Here is a 22,351-nt window from a genome sequence, read left to right as displayed (position 1 = left end):
TGTCTGGCTTACTAAAAAGACAGCTGGATTCTCTTATCTGCTGTGACATGTAATTTTGGTTGAAGTATATGAAGAAAATCTAGCCTCATGTTGATATAATAGTTGGAAAACAGAGTACTTGAATGCTTTTTCTGATAACTGTGGATATTACTCCTTGATACTACAACAAAACTGGCAAGGGGCAGTTTCTGAAAGGTTAGTTGTAATGTACCATATCAGTGAGCTTTTCCTACTCTATTATATTAAAATGCATTGCTCTAGTTCACCCTTTGAATGAATTTTTTTATCTATACATAATTCTGTAATATCATGCATTGGTCATTTGGAAAATACTGGTTCACTGGGTTATGCCAATCTGCCCAATGCTGACATTTTATTATACAATATAAAAAAATTACATTTGTTAATATCATCACTGATAAGATGAGGAAAATCTTTAAGTGTTGGGAACTGTCAAGCTTATGGTGGTGGATACAAGTTTTCCAAAGTCCTAATTTTTGCTTGAAAGCTCAAATTTTATCTTTGGCAATAAATGTCAGTTATTTTCCATGAAGTGACAGGCTCACTCCACTCACTTTTGAGAAAATGTCTGCAAACACCCAAGTCCAAATAACGATTATTTGTCAGTTGTTCTTTTGGGTAAAAATGGTATATAATTTAAAAAGTGACCAATTTAACTTGCAACTCAAATAGCTGCACAAGTGCTTTTACTCAAGACAATCATACTTTGGTATGAAACCAAAGCGCTTCATGAGTACTTTCCATTTTTTCACACAGAATATTAAAAAGATATGTACTCAAAGGTCAAGATTTAATAAAATTAATAATGTTTACCATTTCATTAAGGATATTCTTAAACAAAATTGGCCTAAAAAACCCTGCAAGTGCAAGGCAGTGGTGAATACACTACTACCTGTGCCACGGCCTCAATCTGTGCCCAGGCACCGGCACTTGTACCCATCATTGGTTTTCACCATCAGTTGCACTTTTAGAACACAGCCTTTCACAAAGTATCTTTCACAAACTTCTAATCCTACTACATGCTCTTCCTTAGAAAAAAGAATTCTCTGCTTAAGTGTATTTGGAAAGTGCAGCAAACTATATTCCAGCTTAGAGATCAACTCTATTCATGAGTATAACAAGGTTTGAAAAGTACCAAAGTTAAAAAACAAAGGAAAAGAAAAACTATAAAACTTTAACACAGTGTTCTAAAAGCATGTCTATAGAACCTCTTTAATGAAGAGATTAAAAAGATCTCAAAGCACACACCTGAGAAAACATTACTATAACCAGAAAACTTCATCTTTAAAATGAAGATTCCAACTTGCCTCATAGAAGAGCCACTCTTCTTTCTGACTTTGCATTTTTCTTTCTTTAAATGCTTACTCTAGTTGTCAATTATCTAACTGCTATAAAGATTTAACAAAAAATAAATTTATAAAAACAAGTCCAATAAAGTCTTCTTGATTTCTCTTCGGGAGAAAACACATGTCAAAATGTGAAAAGAGATGTATGGCCAAATGAGTAAGACATGAAACAAATGAGCTGAAACTACTAGAAAAGAAGCAAAATAATTTGCATATAATATAGTTAACAGTCAATCAAGGAAACTGGAAAAGATTGACTAAAAACACTAGAAGTAATAAGGGTGCTCAGTAAAATGAATTAGTACCAAAATTAATAACACCACACACACTACAAAATCAAAGACAACTTACATAGAGAGATACCCATGTCAATTCTCCCCAAACTGATTCATAGATTCAATGCAATCCCAACCAAAATTCCAGCAGAGTTTTTGTAGAAACTGATGTGTTGATTTTAAAATACAGATGGAAAGTCAAAGGAACCAGAATAGTCAATACAGTTCTGAGAAAGAACAAGTCTTCTTTGAGAAAGAAGACTTAATATCACCTGATTTCAAGACTTACTATAAAGCTACAATAATCCAGACAGTTTGGTATTGGCAAGAAGAGACACACAGAATAATAGAACAGAATAGAGAACCTAGAAATTGCCCCCATAGCCAAATGATTTTTTACAAAGGTGCAAAAGCAATTTGCACCTCTTCAACAAAATGTGCTAGAATAACTGGACATTCATACGCAAAAAAGTGAAACTCAACCCATACTCATACCATATATAAAAATTAACTCAAAATGGATCATATACCCAAATGTTAAACATAAAATTATAAAACTTCTAGAAAGAATCATAGGGAAACGTTTCTGTGACCTTGGGGTATGCAAAAATTTCTTATATACAACACTAAAAACAATCCATATAAGAAAAAACTGATAAACTGGATTTAATCAAAATTTCAAGTGTTTGCTTTTCTAAAGACACTACTAGAAAAATGAAAAGGCAAGCCACAGACTGGGTGAATATATCTGCAAAACATGTATCTGACAAAGGACTCGTATCTAGGATCTATAAAGAATTCTTACAACTCAATAATAGAGAGACAGCTCAATAAACAAGGCGGGGAGGGCAAAAGATATGAACAGATACTTCACCAAAAATATGAGGATTGCAGTAAGCACACCGAAACATGCTCAACATCATTAGTTATTAAGGAAATAAAATTAAAACCACAGCTATAACTACACACCCACTAGAATGGCTAAAATTAAAAGGACTAATACATACTAGGACTAATCATACTAAGTGTTGGCAAGGATGTAGAGCAACTAGAACTCTCCAACACTGCTGGTAGCAATGTAAAATGGTACAACCACTTTGGAAACAGTTGGATATTTTCTTAAAATGTAAAAGAAATGACCCAGCTATTTCAATCTTAGATATTTACCCAAGAGAAATGAAAACATACGTCCACACAAAGAGCTGTATACATATGCTCAGAGCAACTATGTTTCTATTAACCAAAACTGGAAACAACCCAAATTGTTCAAGAGGTGAATGGATAAACAAATTCTGGTATGGCCACACAATGTAATACCACTCTGCTATTACTCAGTTATAACACTGATGAATCCCCAAAATAATACTGCTGAGTTAAAGAAGCCAGATAAAAACACATACTTACTGTATGATACCATTTATATAAAATACTAGAAAATATAAATTGATCTACAGTGACAAATAAAATCATTGTAGGCCTGGGGGCCCCCTTCCCAAGGGGGAAGGGTGAGTACAATAAAGAGAATAGAATACAGTGAGGCACAAGGAAACTTTCTGGAGTGATGGATATTTTGCTCCCTTGATAGTGGTGATGGTTTCATGGGTATACACCTAGGTCAAAATTCACCCAATTGTACACTTTAGTAGATGTAATTCATTGTACATCAATGATACCACATGAAAGCTGTTAAGTTTAAAAAAAAAAAAAAAACTAGCAAACCCCTCCTTACCTACTCCCTACTCACAACCACATGCCACTGGAGGGAGAAGGGACCAGGAAATTAGCAAGGAAATAAAATTAACTTTAAGAGCTAAAGATGGCAAGGATATGGTGAGATAAGAATGCATATACACAACTGATCTAATAATTCATAGGGAACAGAAACAGCTTACATAGCTGATACACTGATACCATTATGACAAAACTCAAAAAGCTTTTTTAAAAATCCTCTTTCTTCACCAAATATTTTACCATTAAAATTTTCAAGCATCAAAAACAACTAGTTTCAGTTTAATAATTAATAAAAGAGGGAAAAAAAGCAAACATAGAAAGATAATAATGTACAGAGTTCAACATTATACTTTGATTTTTCTTTTTAAACTGATACATTTTTCCCCCCAGTTATCTCATTTATACAATGGGGGGAAAATCACAAAACATACAAGAACTAAACTGAGACACTTTTATAATTAGTTTTTTTTTCGTTTTTCACTCTACAGACATGTTTGGTAAATAAAAAGCTGTATAAACTCTATACATTTTTCTAAAACTCAATTTTTTAAATTTACCAATAGAGGATTTTTTTTACTATCTCTTCATCTATAACACATGATAATTCTATATTTTAAAAAAAGGAAGAAAAAATAAACAATTATAAAACTAACTTAAGAACATGATGCATTCAAGTTATACTTTGATGTAATCTTTTTAGAAAACCTTCAAGGTTTTATCGAGAAAATAAAATGAGCAGTATGTTTTCTAACTAATTACTAATTTATATTCTGGCTTGAATCAAAAAAATCCATAACAAGCTACATAATTCTCAGGCACTCTCCAAAGCAGTCTATTAAAAGATCAAGCTACTATATCAAATTAAATAATATATTTTAAAAATCACATATGAAATTGACAGTAATTTTACATTTCAACTTGGGGTCGTGTACCATGATCCAAAGTAGGCTATTATTACATTAAATACTAGTTTGTTTCTGAAACACAAATTTTAACAGAAAATTAAAATATACTATGTCTTAAAAGTTACATGCTGCATTTAAATATTATTCTAATGCACCAAATGAGAGAGTGTAGCATTATCACTATCACAGTGATATTACATGAGTTACCCAGAAACTACATACCTATAACCAAACCAAAAAATAAAATAAAAAACAAAAATAAACTCAATCACACTAAAGGAGACTATATGATTAAGCATATAAAAAATGAACTTAGGATATTTATTCATAGATTTAAAGAGAAATAACAGGAAGAGGGGGAAAAAAGTAGTTTATAGAGCAACTCAATAAAAAAAGTAAAAGGCATCAGGAAAACACAAAGTATAAAGACATCCTCAATACTCTCCTTTTTAACTGCCTTGGCATGAAAAAAAGCATTGAATGTCGTAAAATGTTATCAAGCATTTTTCATGAGAGAGTACCTAGAACAGTCAAATGAGTATTCTGATCCCTTAAGCATGACCTTATAGTGGAGAAATGTACATCACTATAAAAGCTTAATCATGAAAGCCCTTATACATCGCTCTGTGTATGCTCAACAAGTAACTTTCAGACATGCATTTGGTTCTTCAAATTGCATGGATGGTGACTATTATTTTTACTATTCTGCAAGTTCCTTCATCATCTGGCCCCTGCTTAGGTCACTGGCCTCATTACAAACTACCTATAGTTCCCAATATATTCCATGCTTGTTCATGCATCAACAACAGGGATATATTCCCTCTATTTGGAATGTCGTTATTCACTGCATGGTGAAACCAAGGATGAAGATGTTAAAAAATCTTCCCTGGGCCCAGAGGAAAAAAAAACAAACTTTGAGATAAGCTTTGTTAACTGCAGTTGTGCATACTCAGCATAATCCACTGTTGTTCAAAACTACCCAGGTCTTTCTGTCCCTCCTTAAAATACGAGTGAGCTGTCTTTCCCAGGAAGTCAAGGTCCAGACATCAAGATTCAGTTTTACAAGGCCGAACACAGGCTGAAGATAAAAACTAACCAGAAAAGTGCAGTCAGTCAGAGGAAAAGAAATTCAGTCTTCAAGGCCAAATGCAGGCTGGTGGGAAGGCGCCAACCAGTAAGACCATGCGTTCCCTCTCCCCTACCTAAAACCCCAGAGAAAACCCCTACCTTTTTCCCTTTGAGGAGGTGGATCTGAGTCTTAACTCCCATCTCCTCATCTGGCTGTCTTTCGATAATAAACCTCTTTCCTTGCCACAAGCCTGGCATTCCAGTTATTGGCCCTCCTGCACAGCGGGTAATGGAATCTATGTTTGTGTTTAGTAACAATGGCATAAGACTTCAAGACTCAGCTCAAATGTCACTTTCTTTGCCATGACACCTATACTCCCACCCTGAGTTTGCCTCTAGTGCTTCCCTGGCACTCTGTATACACATTTTTTTTTTTTTCTGGTGAGGAAGATCAGCCATCAGCTAACATCTGATGCCAATCCTCCTCTTTTTTCTGAGGAAGACTGGCCCTGAGCTAACATCTGTGCCCATCTTCCTCTACTTTATATGGGACATCGCCACAGCATGGCTCAACAAGCAGTGCGTCAGTGCGCACCCAGGATCCGAACCGGCGAACCCTGGGCCGCTGCAGTGGAGCACACGCATTTAACTGCTTGCGCCACCAGGCTGGCCCCTGTATACACATTTTTTATAGCACACATCTTACAGGTTATTTATGTTATTGTTATTTATGTTAGACTTCAAAGGCAAAAGAGCATGCCTAGATACTCACAAGCCTTCAGAGTCTAGCATTACCAAGTTTCAATGTATGTTCATTGCAGAGAAAAAGAGAGCGGAGGGAATAAAATGTGTAATATACAATGTGCTGGCTAACCAAAACCCAGGTTTCTCAGTTTACCTGACAAATTTGTTTCACAAGGGAAATTGCCAATTTAGCATTGCAGTCTGTATATTACCTCTTACATTTCACAAAAACATACAGAACTTGACAAATTTAATGGATGAGCTTACAAATCTAAATATCAATAGAATTCAGACCCTGATTCATCCCAACAAAATGAGGATATTCAATGACGATTAAAATAGATGTGATTATTTGAGGGTAGTTTTTATTTCTCCTTTATACTGTTTTACAAAATCTCCCCTAAGATCGTTTTAACTTTTTAATCAAAAAAAGTTAGTAAAAAGGCAGCAAAGTGTCTTTAATCCCATATTTGAAAGTCAAGTTAATTTTCAAATAAAATACTTTAAAAAAACATACTAATGAAATACTAAATGGTAACCAAGATGACAAGCAAGAAAATAAAGAAAAACAGGAAAATTTCTTCCAGATATCCTAATTTGAAGTCAAGAAATTTATTTGGCCAGTATATAAATACAAGTGTAATCTGGTCTCTTAAAAATTCAACCTAAAAGCAGTTCTAAGGATGCCCATGCCTTCCTCTTTTCCTTCTCCTGTATACATGTAAAACCCACATCACTAAAAATAACAGTCTCTGTAGTAAATAATTTATCACATCAGTTTCCTTTAGCTTTTATTTTATATTTAAAGGATAAAATGCAGCTTTTTAAAACATGTGTAAATTTTCTCAAATGATGATAAATCTAGAGCCTGCTTAATAAAGACCACTGTTTTCAGAGAATGATTCTCATGGAGACACCATCTCTTTGCTTTTCAGCCAGCTACCATTTAATCCTTTAAAAAGCAAGTTACTCCATCACAGATCAAAGAACTTAAAGCTATTGTTTTCCATTAGTGTTTCCACATAGCCACGATACATCATTTTAAACTATGTTCCCCATATATTTATTTTGCCATCTTTCCTGTAGCTTAAGTTCACTATATAATTGTTTATATGATAATATATTGCTTCAGTATGTAGCAAATTATGAGAAATTATGTTAGTCTGTCCTCCCTCCATCCCCAAACTGGTAGACTGGCTTCACCCCAAATCTTCACCCCTAGTCATTCACTGTGAACAACTCAAACAATTCATCAAATGACTAGTGGCATAGCTGTATGAAAGAACCATGAAATCGACACACCTTTAGTTTAGTTTGGAGATCATTATTACCTTGCCACCACACATTCAGAAACAATGACATTAATACTGTCATATTCTCATGTTAGAAACCACATAGTGTCCTATTTCCCACTGGGTCAAATTTAAATTCTATCAACCAACTCCAGGTAACCAGTCCAAAATTATTTTCAACTTACATTTAATAGGTATTACCTTTTCCCACAGTAATATATACATTTTCAATTCTACTCTGGCATTTATCACAGTTTTATTAATTCTTTATTTATACATCTCTCACAGCCACTAGACCTAAAGCTCCTACTTAGCAGGGAAGGTGTTCTATTCACATAATAGACAATGAACAATCACTGGATAAAGTAAGCAAATATATACCAGATCCTTTCTCATTAGATAGATCCATCTCTGTATCTGCTTTATCCTGCCTCTAAACTTCTACTCCAGCTATTCTCTCCACCTGAAGTGCACTACTTTTTCTTGTTTATCAATCTAAAACCATACAGGGAAGATAGGGAGACCAGCATTGAAACTGCAGCTATAAAAGCCCTTTATATTTTGAGATCCACATTTTTAAAAAAGAACAATACTAGACAGCAAATTGGGTAAGGTTGGTATCAATGACATTTTACACATATTAAATCAAAATAACTTATTCGATTTTACTTAATTGCATATTAGAAATTTTTGCACTTTCCTTTTCTGTACTTAACTAAATGCTTACAATTTTATTTTGCTTTGTTACAGGTAATATGCATATACTAAAAAGGCATTTTATGTGTGTGTGAGATCAGCTGAGCATCTGATCAGGTGACTTCAGACTTAACAATTAAAAGTGATTGCCTCTGGGAAGCAAAAATGCAGGAATGAGGAGGGATGGGATAGGGCAATGATGTTTTTTATTATAAATGTTGTGGTACTACTTGACTTTTGAAACTGTAATCTCAAAACTTTGAAAAAAGTAAAAAGAATGTTTGGTGATTATGTCTTTCTGGTAGGTAGTATAGGTGTTCCTGAACTAGATCCAATTTTTCCATGATGCTATTCCCTAACTGCTTCTTAGATTTCCAATCTGCCTTCATTTCCTAAAGTGAAGTCTTTTTTCTGATTTTCCTGTCAGCCTTATCTTTGTCTTAAGTCTCTAAGACAGAAAAGAGTCAGCATCAGCATCACCTGGGAGCTTGTTAAATATGCAAATTCTCAGGTCTCATCCCAGATCTACAGAATCAGAAACTTCAAGTGGGATCCAGCAATCTGTGTTATAAGAAGCCCTCCAGATGATTCTTATGTACCCCCTAAGTTTGAGAACCACTACTACAATGGTTCAACATTCTCTTTTCCTGACTCCGTCACAACGGCACCATCCTGTCAATTTCCATACAAATCCGTATATAAGTATACAGCCCCTGCAGAAGATCAGTTCTGTTTAATGTAATTACCTGGGAAGAAGGGGCCAATTATCATAAACACTGCTCTTTCTTCTGCCCTCTAATGTGCAGGAACTGGTAGGTGTTCAATAAAAAATCTGAAATGTTTTAAGTGTTTAATGATAAGTAATAGTATGGAAAGGATGCCTTGGAGAACTTTTCACCAAATAAAAGTATTTTTCTTAACTGTAAGTTAGAACAAAGACAACTACTACAACACTAAAAAACTGGGGGTACTTACAATATTACACACTTTTGACCGCTTTGACTTATTCTCTCTTAATTCTTAAAATCAAATAAAACCACAGAAAGTGTTCTGTAGCACGTGTCCATAAATGCTAATAAACCAAAACAAAGCTTCAAAGGATTATTTTTAAATTAAATTTTAAACAACTTGATAATAGCCCAGGAAGACAGCTTAAGATTTAATAAAGGATTCACATAAAAATACTAGTATTTTTTATTGTCACATCGTAATGTGTGTTAAATACTCTACAGCAGTAAATATTTGGAAAAATCAATTCCCACTCTAAAGACAAAAAGCTAACATGGACCCTGGAGAAATATAGTTAAATGGAGCTAAAGAAATATAGTTAAATGGAGCTTAACTTAGTACCAAAGTAAATTTCAATAGCAGTAACACAATTTGTAGGTAGTTTTAGTTTCCAAAAAATTATCAGTAAAAATAAAGATCAGAGTCTTACTTAGCAACACTTTTTGTAATTTCATTCTACTTTAGTATATCTTAAATTTCAAAAACTTTTAAACAAACACAAAAATATTAACATATTCAGATGGTATAAAGGGGCTTGGAGTAGAGTTACTCTCAATAAAATCTTTACTCATTGTTAAAAATGGAAATTTAATGTAATCAGTATGATCTTAGGATGAAAATAATAGATTTAGAATTCATTATTAACTTAAGAAAAATATTCTACAATATACAGTTTTTTATATATAATATGTAGCATAGTAAAGTTTCTGGGAAATTCATGGACATAAACATGTTAGCCTAGATTCACTAGAAACAAAGAAGTGCATATTATGTTACATATAGCAAATAATTTCACCATTTTAAGTAAAAATTCTAGACTTTAATAAAAATAAAGAAAAACTGGACACATTTCTATGATGGCCAATCCCCAAAAAGACTCAAAATGAAAACTAAGAAAATATAATTTCTGATCATTGATAATACATCTGCCTACACAGTAGGTCTCAAGCCTAACTGTAAGCTCTGGCTTATTTCTCATAAATGTTATACCACACTGTAGTAAAATCAGCTTAAGAAAAAGAATTCTCTTTTACAAAACAAATTTGCTATTTCATATACAGTCTTATCCATTCTTTTTAAATAAAATAACTTCTCAAGCAGAATTAGGAACCTATCTTTAAAAGGCTCTTAAACATAATTTAACTATAAAAATCTCAATAAAGTGTAAAAATTATTAATTTCCATAATAAATGATTCTCAATTATCATAATAATGAAGAGACATACAGGTCACACATGGTTAATTTTGATGTACACTCCACTGAGCTGAACCGGCCCTTAGGATCTTTTTCCAAAGGCAGTCTGACCTGCTAGACTACAGTTTTAAACATGTTAGATCAGAACCACTGCAGCTATTAAAAATCTTAGTCACTACAGGTTCCAAGAAGAGTGAGACAGTAACTGAGTAGGCTGGACCTGTGTCCCATGCTGCCTACTGAGTAAAGGGGAACTCTACCAGCATGCTTTGTCACCTTTCTCATTTCCCCATTTTGTAAGGTCACCTTAAGATATTAAGAAAATGCAGCGAAGTGGAGATGCTGCACTCCATGGGGTTCATGCTCCTGTATCCCTTAACAAGTTTCCCCATTTCACTGAGTTAGGCCCTGGCCTTATAATGAGACCAGCTTCCAAGGCATGTACATAATTTCCAGTGTGTATAGATAATATAAGTTTTTATACTAATCCTCATACAATAATAGAACAAGAATATTTTAAAGAATACATACTCATAAAATTGACTATTCAACTCTAAATAGAATTTCCTTAAAATTTCTATACTTCATTAGTAGATACACAAATTGTTAACATTATCCAAACTAATGTGCTAGAAGAAATGCTTTTGGTGTTTCTACTTTCAATAACACAGTCTATAGTATACTGTCCTCCTTTTCCAATTAAAAAAAAGATGTTTTACTTTGGTAAAATACACTTAGGGAGCAATTAAAACTTTCATGATCATATCCTTTCTTTTCCAGTCTAATTATGGATTGATTGTTAAAAAACAACTTATAAGTCACTAGAGAGAAATTATTTTGAAATTCCCAAGAGGTTATGATTCAGTCTATATTATATTTATGAACCACACTTTTGAAATTTAATGGGATTTTTTGGCAGTTCCAAATAATTAAAGCCTCTGGTATTCAACCGTGGAAATTGGCAAAGTATATTGGAATTTTTGATAAATTTCATCTCATAGCCTCTTCATAAATGCCTGCAGGCCTGTAATAAACAGTGTTAAATATGAGAGAAGTAAAGACTGGAAGAGAAAGGAGAATGAGAAGAAATGAAGAATAGGATAAGATCGATTTGATTACTTGAAGGACAGGCAAAACCGTAGAAAGTTAAGTGTTTGTTACATTGGTTGTTCAAGTTGATTCAGCAGAGATTAAAAAGCTCTGGTATTAATAGTAACTAGAAGTAAACTACTTGAGTTTGGAGAGAGGGAAGGAATTGTCAAAGTGAAAGAAAGGTACCAGAAAATACAGAAGATATTGAGTATTCAGGTCTTTCTTATTTCTTTTCGTACAAATCAGTGATTCTCCAATAAAAACTAAGCACAGAAACACTGCTGTTGTAATCACTCCTTCTTCCAGTCCCAACCAATAGCAGCTAACTGTGGGAGTCCCACAAACTATACAGTAATTATTTTTTTTAAGAGATGACAGGGGCCGACGTGGTGGCGCAAGCGGTTAAGTGCGCGTGCTCCACTGCGGCGGCCCAGGGTTTGCCGGTTCAGATCCCGGGCACACACCAACTCACCGCTTGTCAGGCCATGCTGTGGCGGCGTCCCATATAAAGTGGAAGCAGATGGGCATGGATGTTAGCCCAGGGCCAGTCTTCCTCAGCAAAAAGAGGAGGATTGGCAGATGTTAGCTCAGGGCTGATCTTCCTCACACACACAAAAAAAAGAGATGACAAAGAAACTGGCACAAGTAGAAATTAACGTGTTTATACCAAATTCCAAAAATAATTTTCCCATTTGAAAAAGTTCTACTGCACGAATTTCAGATGTTTCCTTTTACACAACTGTAGACTATTCTCCCAACCTAAGACCTAAGAGGCCCTTTGCTATTTTTTCTACAGATTTACTTCTAAGTTTCAGAGGTTCAACATTCCCAAATCCAAAGCCTAACCTCACACCCTGACACTTCTGCCTTTCACTACAGTCCCATATTTATAACTGCCTACCGTGCATCCCCATTTGGGGACTTTCCCATCAGTAGCCAAAGGATAATATGTCCATGTCATTATTATCTCGTTTCCCAATGTTCTCAGGACAGAACCATTCTCAAACATTAAAAATTGTAGAACCAGATGTCAGCAAAAATGGCAGAGTAGGGAACTCCAATGGTCCATCCCTCCACAAAAGCAACAAATACACTGGTAAAAACTGTCAAAACCAACTTTTTCAGTACTCTGGAAACGAATGGAAAGCTTGCAGCAACCAGGTAAACATTTAGTCAAGACAAAATAGCTGAATCTCGGTCAGAGAGCTTGGTGGCTATCTGAACTCACTCTGGTCCTGTCCCATGCTCTCCAGATGGGCAGTGATCTTGAAGACAACAGCTCCCGTTCCCAGTACAAGTACCTAGTATCAGAGAGAATAGAACAGACCTTACTCTCAAAGAGTTGGGATTGTTTGTTGTGACCTTTTGCTTCTCCCTGGAGAAGCAGCTCAAAGCGCTTGCCTTTATCTCCTTGGATGGAACTCTCCCAGTGCTGGAGGACCATCCGGGGACATTTGTCAAAAACATGTAAGGCAAATGTACTAGTTACCGATGCCTGGGGCAAGGGATAACAGTTGAGGCAAACAACAGACTAACTTGAAAAAAAAGGCTGATGACTGAGATGCTTTGGGGAGCAAGGGTTTTGAAAAGCACCCACATATTTCTGGGAATTTAAAAGGTCACACACATGGTCATATGTCTAAAATGTTGAAGGAGTTTCGATTCCAGTGTCACTGCTTAGAGGAGATCCCTCCTGGAGAGCTGCCTGAACAGGAACATCTACACACACTTTTCAAGAGCAAGACATAAATTTTTATATTAAGCCACCAAGACTTTGGGATTGTTACAGAAGTTGGCGTTAATTATGTGAATAATACAGACCTAGAATCTAAGGACCTAGAAGATAGGCATGTTATTTTGCTGTAAAATAAAGAACTTGTTTAAAGAAAAATAAATAACTTCTTTATATTATGTTCTGTTCAATTAGGCTCTCAGCAAATATATTTTGTTTATATTGTTGAGTCACTAACAAAAACATTAAAAAAAAGAGAGACACAAAAATAGGCTGTTTACATGTGTATATAGATATATTTTCAATAAGTTATTTAGAGTAGTACATGTTGGCCACCCCCCACCAAATCTTAAATTTCATAATGCAAATCATTAAGTAAATGGAATTACATATACTCAAATTTGACTTTGCTAGAATACATCTATCTTATAAGGTAAGTTTCACTTGAGTCAAAGAGTTTTAGCATTAACATCCAGGAGCAGTAACTGTGAAAATAACTATGGACTAGTTTCAAGCTGAAAATGAAGTGTAACATAGTCAATACAAATCTATTCAAATTGTATTCAAATCCATGCAATTATTCTTCTGAATGATAATAATTCAGATGAGGAATATATGACAAGAGAATAGCTCTGAATAATAAAAAGAGAATCATTTGAAACAATGAGAAAGCAAAGTAACAAATGGAAAAAGATGCAACTGTTAATAGTTTACCTGGAATGACTAAACCCTAACCCTGTATTCACCTTGAATATATATTTTTAAATGAAAATATTAACAGTAGTTTCACAAAATGCTGTAAAACATACACAGAAAAAAAATGAATTCAGGAAACAGCATCTCAAAAAATGTCAAATAGACATAAAATATTAACTTCCTTTTGAGCATATTGCCATATGCCATACTTAAAGGTATCATGAATTTCTTCTTATAGTAGCATCAAAATGCCAGTCACCAAATTTTGCAATTTACCAATTTATTTAGAGATTTAGCATTTAGTATTATTTAATGTACATTCAATTTTCTGATTATTATATAGTCCTAAGGGCTGAAATAAGTAAATGTTTAACATAGAAATATTATATGATATACACATAATATATATATAATATTGTATAAAGTAAAACAGAATATATTATAGCCTAAATGCATAAGGTACACATTTTCCTTAACAAGATTATAACCATTCAACTACCTCAACAAAAAAATGCATCAACTATTACATTTGTGAAGTGTAACAACATATGGTAGCACAGATTGTCTCGGTATTGTTTTATACAGAATCTACTGACTTGAATCTCTTAACAATAAGAATCTGTCAAAAATGCCTGGATATACATGCCTCACTTTATAACAAACAATTTTGAAAAAACTGCATGAATCAAATTTTTATAAGTCGAATTATATTAAATGAACTACAGAATGGAAGAGTTTATTCCTAAAACTTCTGTTAATGTTTAAAAACCCCTTTGGAAATAAAATATAATCAGTCCTAATTAATCGAAGTTTAGGTTCACATCCTGTATATTGGGTTTCCTTAAAATGATCCTAGTCTATACTATTTTCTAATTATTTTTTTCTAGCATTACAGCACATGTATCTTCCAATTTCAAAGAATTACTCATAAATACAGGGAAACTAGGAAGGTTCTTTATAACATGAAAAGAACAGAGATTTAAAAAAAAAAAAAAGGCAAAAGAATGAAAGCATTCAAATTCTATATTCCTAGAGAATATCAATGTCAGCCTCCTGTAAGTACTCTCCTGTTAACCCAGCCCCCAAAACAAAATTTTTAAAACAGGTAATCGAGCAACGGCTGGGATTTCTAGGATTCTCAGGTTCTAACTGGAATGCAGGAACCAGTATATACCCAGTCCTTGTTACCAGGAAATAGAAGGGAACTGTTGTAACAAGGCTACCATGCACAAAGGAATAATAACTTGAAGTCTGGAGAATATAGAAAAGAATCAGTTTAGGGAGGCAGTAAAATGAGCTTTGAAATTCTTTCAGTTCTCTAGACCATCAGTCTCTAGAGTCAGATGTGAGTACCTCAGGGATACAGGGATTACAGCAAGGTAATCCACTGGGATAAGGGAAGAAAATATCCGATTTTCTATTTCAGTTTTTTATTTTGAAAAAAAGGGAAATTTCATTTTATTGATATTTAAATCACAGGTTGTCACTGGCATCCTCATAACTGTGTAACATAGTCCAAGTCAAGTAGAATTCAGGCAATAAATAATATGAGGTTAATTCTCCAGTTTCCTCATGCCACCAAACTGACAGAGATCTCTCCCTATAACCCCTGCAGCTACTTCTGGTGTACGGTATTTGGATGTGCTACAGTTTGATAGGCCAGTTAAATGGATTTACAATTTATATTATCTAGTTTAAATAAACTAACTCTTATGAAATGGACAGGTGGCTTTAAAGGATGCCTATAAAGAAATCTTCTGGTTGAAGACAATATTAATAAGGCAAGCACAAGCAAAGAAGATAATATAGAACGGACACTTTTCCAACTACTAATCCAAGTTCATCAGCCACATAAATGAGGTAAAAACAATGGCAATAATGTACCCTTGATATGATGTGAGAGAATGGCATTTACTTCTGTGGTCTTTCTCCCTAAAACCCATAACCATAGTTTATTCATGAGGAAAACATCAGACATTCTACAAAATACCTGACTTGTACTCCTCAAAACATCAAAAACAGGAAAAGTCTGAGAAACTGTCACAGTCTAGAGGAGGCTAAGAAGACAGGACAACTAAACGTAATGTTGTCTCCTGGATGGGATCCTTTTCCTGAACAGAAAAAGGTCATTAGGTAAAAACTAAGCAAATATGAAGAAAGAATGAACTTTAGTTAGTAATAGTGTATCAATAATATTGCTTCATTAGTTGTGACAAATGTACCATACTTAAAAAAAAATGGCAATATAATCAGGTCTAAAAAAACTCAGCCCAAATTCTTCAAAAGCATCCAGACTACCTGAAATATAAATTTACATCCACTGTTGTTAACGATGAATGCTCCATTCTAAGTGTATACTATACTTCAGATATTAGCTAATGATAAGACATATTCAGAATTTATAAAATAATAAATATATATACACATGAGTAGGACATGCTCCAAAAGCTTGGAGACTGCAATTCTATAAAATGATTAAGTAAGTTAACTAGACGTGATACTACTGTTCATACATCACCAATTATTTATTGAGTACACACTAAATGTCAAGTGCTAGAGATACAAGAATAATCACACAATTTCTGATTCTGACTCAAAGCAGAGTATAATTTAGTGATGAAGCAGACAAGTAAAAAGGTAATTAGCATACAATGTAATAATGAAGAGGAGTGAGTGCATAATTGCCATAAATAGAAATGAACACAGAGTTCAATCGGAGGACTTTGGCTGAGAAATGAGATATGGGGCAGAGACATACAACAAGGTGCCATCTAAGCTGAGTCTAAAAGGATAAGAAGTTGGTCAAACTAAATAGGAGGGTATTCCAGAAACAGGGACCAGTATGTACAGTAGTCTAGAGCTACACTGTCCAACAGTATAGCTACAAACCAACGTGACTACCGAGTACTTGAAATATGATTACTGAGAACCTGAATTCTTAATTTTATTTAAATTTAAATTTAAAAATTGAAGCAGTTCAGCATGGTAAAGATGTCAATTCTCCCCAAGTTGATCTCCCCAAGTTTAAAAAAATTCCTATCAAAATCCCAGAAATGTTTTTTGCAGACATAGACAAGCTTACCCTAAAATGTATATGGAAAAAGAAAGACCCTAGAATAGCCAAAGCAATTCTGAAAAAGAAGAATAAAGTGGGAGGAATCACTCTTCCTGATGTTAGTGCTTACTATGTAGCTACGGCAAACAAGACAGTATGGTGGAGCCACAGACACACAGACCAATGCACCAGAAGAGGACTCAGAAACAGACCCACACAAACAAGCCTAACTGATTTTTTAGTAAGGTGCAAGAGCAAGTCAATGGAAGAGAAACAGCCTTTTCAACAAACGGTGCTGAAGGAACCGAACATCCACGGGCCAAAAAAATGAACCTTGAGCTAAACCTCACACCATACACAAAAGTTAATTCAAAATGGATCATTGGCTTAAATGTTAAATACAACACTATAAAACTTTCAGAAAAAAACACAGGAGCAAATCTTCAGGACCTAGGAGTAGGTGAAGAGTTCTTAGACTCGACACCAAAAACATGATCCATAAAAAATAACAAATTGGACTTTATCAAAATTTAAAACTTTTGCTCTGAAAACGACCCTGTTAAGAGGATGAAAAACAAACTACAGAGGAGAAACACGTGCACACCACATATCTGACAAAAGACTAGTATCTAGAATATATAAAGAATTCTCAAAACTCAAGAGAAAAAAAATACAATTAGAAAATGGGCAAAAGGCATAAACAGACATTTCACCAAAGACAACATACAGGTGGCAAATAAGCACATGAAAAGATGTTCACTATCATTAGTCATTAGGAAAATGCAAATTAAAATACGAGATATGTACACACCTATCAAAATGGCTAAAATAAAAAAGTGACAATAAATGCTTGTGAGGATGTAGAGAAACTGGTCAATCACACATTATAGGTAGGTGCATAAAATAGTACAGTCACTCTGGAATATAGTTTGGCAATCCTTTCAGTGGACTTACCATACGCCCCAGCAATTGTACTCTTGGGGATTTGTCCCAGAAAAATTAAGACATTTTCATATAGGAGCTTATATACAAATATTCATAACAGTTTTATTCATAATAGCTAAAAACTGCAAACTACCTAAATGTCCTTCAATAGACAATGGTTTAACAACAGTTAAACCAACTGTAGTACATCTTTACCATGAACTACTACTCAGCAATGAAAAAGAACAAATTGTTAATACACAAAGCAATTTGGAGGAACCTCAAGGGAATTATGCTAAGTGAAAAAGCAAATCTCAAAAGTTACATACTGTATGATTCCATTTTATAACACTCCTGAATAACAAAATTATAGAGATGAAGAACAGATTAGTGGCTGCCAGGGGTTAGGGACGGAGGAGGGATGGGGTGACTGTGGCTACAAAGGGGTGGGACAAGAGAGACTTGTGGTGATGGTACAGATCTGTATCTTCATTGTGGTGGCGCTTACACAAGCTATCCATATAAAATTGCATAGATATCTACACACACACAAGTGCATTTATAACTAGTGAAATATGAATAAGCTCCCCAGATTGCAATTACTTGGTTTTGATATTATACTATAGTTATACAAGACGTTAACATTGGTCAAAGATGGGTTAAGACCCCCCTGTACATTTCTTTGCAATTTCCTATGAATCTGTAATGAATTCAAAGTAAAGTTTAAAAAAAAAAAAAACTCAACTAGCATAAAATATTTTCCCAGTAAAACAAATTTTATTGTTTTGATAGGCAACGTTTCACTTCAATAGTTGCACTGTGTAAGATATTGTTGTATTACACTAGGGGAAGGAGAATGCAAGCATTACTTCTAGTGTTCTACACAAGCATATTACCAATCTAGTTATTGTCAATGGATTGATTCAGCTCAAGCGAAGTTTTTCTAGGCACCAATGTAATGCGTACGAGAATATGTTATGCAAGACAGCATAACGTACACTGATACCTATTAATTGATAATTAAATCAAAACACTTATTTTGAAAATTACAATTAAATTTGTTAAGCTTAAAAATATAGTATGGACAACTTTTTAAATTTAAAAGAAAGGCATATTATCGATGCAGAATTGAATAGATGCAAAAGCTAGTACTATGACCAAAACATAAAAAAAAAGGATTGGAAGAAGGTACTACAAATTTCATGATGAATAGCAGTTGTAATTTACTAGAGCAAAGCAAAATAAGAAGGCTGTTTGTGCTGATTATTAATTTTGTGCTGATTACTAACTTCGTGCTGATTATTAATTTATAGTTGCTCAGCTCCAAATTCACCCAAAGCCTGCTCTGTAAAATGGACCTGGGCCCTTTAAATATTTTTCTTTTGCCACCTGGCACAATGTTAAGCTTTGTCAGTAGAGGGCACAGGAGAGAGACCACAGGAGGAAAGGGTTTGGCCTCCCCACTCTGGTGTGCTCAAGTGTGCACAGCTTTCTCCAGCACTCGCTCCTCTAGCACTCACAGCTCCCGCAGTGGCCCGTGGTCAGCAACAACTAGCAACCAACAGCTTCACTACTCACCCCCTCAGAAGTCTCCAGTGAAACACCTCCCTGTAAACAGCTTTCCTCAGCACCTTTGGGTGCTAATTTCTGGCAAGTTCCACCATCACAGCACCACAGCAACTTCTCTGCCACCCAGTGAACTATGACTGGGCCCTCTCCAACAAGGTCTGGATCTCAAGTGGAGGAACATGTCTTTGTGAGCTCCATCTCAGCCCTGAGGGTAGTGGTTGCTCCTTTTATCTGTTATTTCTACTCTGGCGAGTTTTCTTCACTTCTTCCTAGCCAATCTCTTGTTATTCCAATTTCCTGTTACAGTTACTCTAGGGGAGGAAGAATATTCCTCTACATTCTAGGTTCTTCCGGCTGGTCTAAGAATTAAATTGACATGAGACGGAATAACAGGAGAAAATCAAACAAATTTAATAACATGTATACACAGAAGAAACCCAGAAAAACTGAGTAACTGCCCAAAATGGCCAAAGCCACCACCTTGAATACCATCTTCAGCTAAAGACAAAGAAGGATGTTGGGAGGGGTGGTTTGGACTTCAAAGGGGAGGAAGGCAATTTACGTGGAGATGGAAAAGCAAATGTTTGGTAAACAAATGTCTGCCATACCTTGCAGAGACAATGGAATATGGAGGGGACTTTGATCAAATGGGCCTTGCTGTCTATCATGTTCCTCCCTGTCTACCACACCTAGTTCATATTATACTATAGTTATCTATGGTGATAGCTCCTTCCTGGAAGAGGCCTTCTATCTTAAATTCGTTTAGGCATTTGGGGGAAGGTCAAAGTTTCTTTCTTAGTCTCTTGTTCTTAAAAATAATCAAGCCAAAGAGACACACTTTGGGGTGGCAAACTCTGATCCCTCACATTACTAATTCTTTATATTAAACTTTCGTACTCAAATTACTGTGTGGTTTCCCTCCTGATTGGTCCCAGTCACGTAAAAAGTATTTCAAAGATAATAAAGTAGACAATATTAAGAGACATTTTTAGCCAACAGTGACTTTGATAACAAGTTTCCTCTCAAAAGTAAAAAAAAAAAAAAACACCTGATAAAATTGGTTACCAAAAATCAGAATTACATGTTCAATAAAAAAATTTTATAAGAAATGATGAAATCCAGCCATTTGTGACAACATGGATGGACATTGAGGGTATTATGCAAAGTGAAATAAGTCAGAGGGAGAAGGTCAAATACTGTATGATCTCACTCATTAAGTAGTAGATAACAACAACAACAAACAAACACATAGAGACAGAGATTGGATTGGTGGTTACCAGAGGGGAAGAGAGGAGGGGGGAGGGGGGAGGGAGGAGGGCAAAAGGGATAATTAGGCACATGTGTGTGAGGATCGACTGTAATTAGGATTTGGGTGCTGAACATGAGAACATGATGTAATCTATGCAGAAATAGAAGTATAATGATGCACACCTGAAATTTATACAATGTTATAAACCAATGTTACCGCAATAAACAAACAAAAAAATTTTAAACAACTTTTTTTTTTTTTGAGGAAGATTGGCCCTGAGCTAACATCTGTTGCCAATCTTCCTCCTTTTTTCCTTTTTTCTCCCCAAAGCTCCAGTAGATACTTGTATGTCATAGTTGTACATCTTTCTAGTTGCTCTACATGGGATGCCACCTCAGCATAGCTCGATGAGCAGTGCATATGTCCGCACCCAGGATCCAAAACAGAGAACCCCAGGCCGCCAAAGTAGAGTGCATGAACCCAACCGCTATGCCACCAGGCCAGCCCCTTTAAACAACCTTTAACAGGATCTGAGCTTGTAACTTTGGCCAGCTATGAAACAGCTTAGATTCTTGCACAAAAAAAGAAAACCATTTTCAGATGGAGAGATGGTAAACGATATTATTATTTCAGTTACGGAAATTTTGTTAGAAAAGTATCAGGGAAAAAATAAAAAAGATATTTTACAAAAAGTGAAAGATTTTAAATGAAGTCACCCAACAGTTGCCTATAAAATACAACGCCTTTCTAACAATATCATATTTTTCAACATATCACTCTGAACTTCCATTTTCAAGCCTTAATTTTCTTTAAGTGATGTATACTCCTGACACTCAACAAATACAAATGCCTTGTATCATACCTGTAGTGTTCTTAGCTCTTCTACAGCCTAGTTTCTTGAGGCCCCAAATCACACATTAAACAAAGCCATGAACCTAATGAGTACATAATACATACTTGTTAAAGAATACATCATCAATTTTATTTAAATCTGTTTTTGTGTATGTGTGTTTTTTAATATATGGCAGCTAAAACCATAACGGTACACTGGTATAAAGGGGCAGACAGGATGACAAGATGACAGGAAACTCCCTTCCACTAATCTCCCTATAAATACATACATACATACTCACCTCTTTGAAAATGAGCATTGACACAAATCATCATTATCAGAGACTGACCATCTGAAAAGACACTATGTAGAAAAGGAAAAAACGAGCTATGAGGCATTGAAACAATATTGACATGTTAAAGTATCTTTCTTTAAATACAAGTGAAACACTTCAGGAATTATGCAAATTTAAAGTATACTGAACTGCAGAAAGCTGTTGGAGGAATATAACAAGATAGAAGCTAGTAAGATTATCACAAGAAACTAAATTAAAGAGTATTATAATTTAGTACCCCTAAGGTGGTAGAAAACCTAAAACATATAAGTCTGTGTACCCTAAGCAAACAGTAGGCTGAAGATATGTCTTCCCACCGTACCTGTACTTTCTTCCCCTTGCACTTCTAAAGTGATTTTAAAGTTTCAACTGACCAGTTACCAAAAAAAAAAAAAAAAACCTATTCAGATGCGAACAAAGTTAACTGGCCATCCTCAAAACAAGATAGCTATATGAATTTCTTAACCAAAAACTTCTATTGTTCAAGGTGTAAAGTTAACCTTATTTGCATGATCCAATCTATTACTGTGATTATTATGGAAGAATGCCAGCCTCAGAAACACAAAACGCCTTCAAGAAAAGCAAAG

At 34.8% G+C, this 22,351-nt stretch overlaps 1 protein-coding gene across 2 annotated transcripts in view; it reads right to left on the bottom strand.

The window, feature by feature from the left end:
• The window catches only part of SDHAF3 (succinate dehydrogenase complex assembly factor 3), a 60,047-nt gene that overhangs the window by 15,818 nt on the left and 21,878 nt on the right, over positions 1–22,351 (bottom strand). Inside the window, exon 2 of one of the 2 annotated variants that reach the window (XM_058525964.1) lies at positions 12,602–12,674. The exons of the other annotated variant lie outside the window; for it this stretch is intronic. Coding sequence (XP_058381947.1) covers positions 12,602–12,674 — 73 coding nt within the window. The remainder of the gene's footprint in view (positions 1–12,601; positions 12,675–22,351) is intronic. 2 annotated transcript variants of the gene reach the window in all.

This window comes from Diceros bicornis, chromosome 3 (assembly GCF_020826845.1).
Source record: "Diceros bicornis minor isolate mBicDic1 chromosome 3, mDicBic1.mat.cur, whole genome shotgun sequence".
In the NCBI taxonomy this organism is placed as follows: Eukaryota; Metazoa; Chordata; class Mammalia; order Perissodactyla; family Rhinocerotidae; genus Diceros; species Diceros bicornis.
Note: the sequence above shows the minus strand (reverse complement) of the source record. Positions and strands in the feature narration are given on the sequence as shown.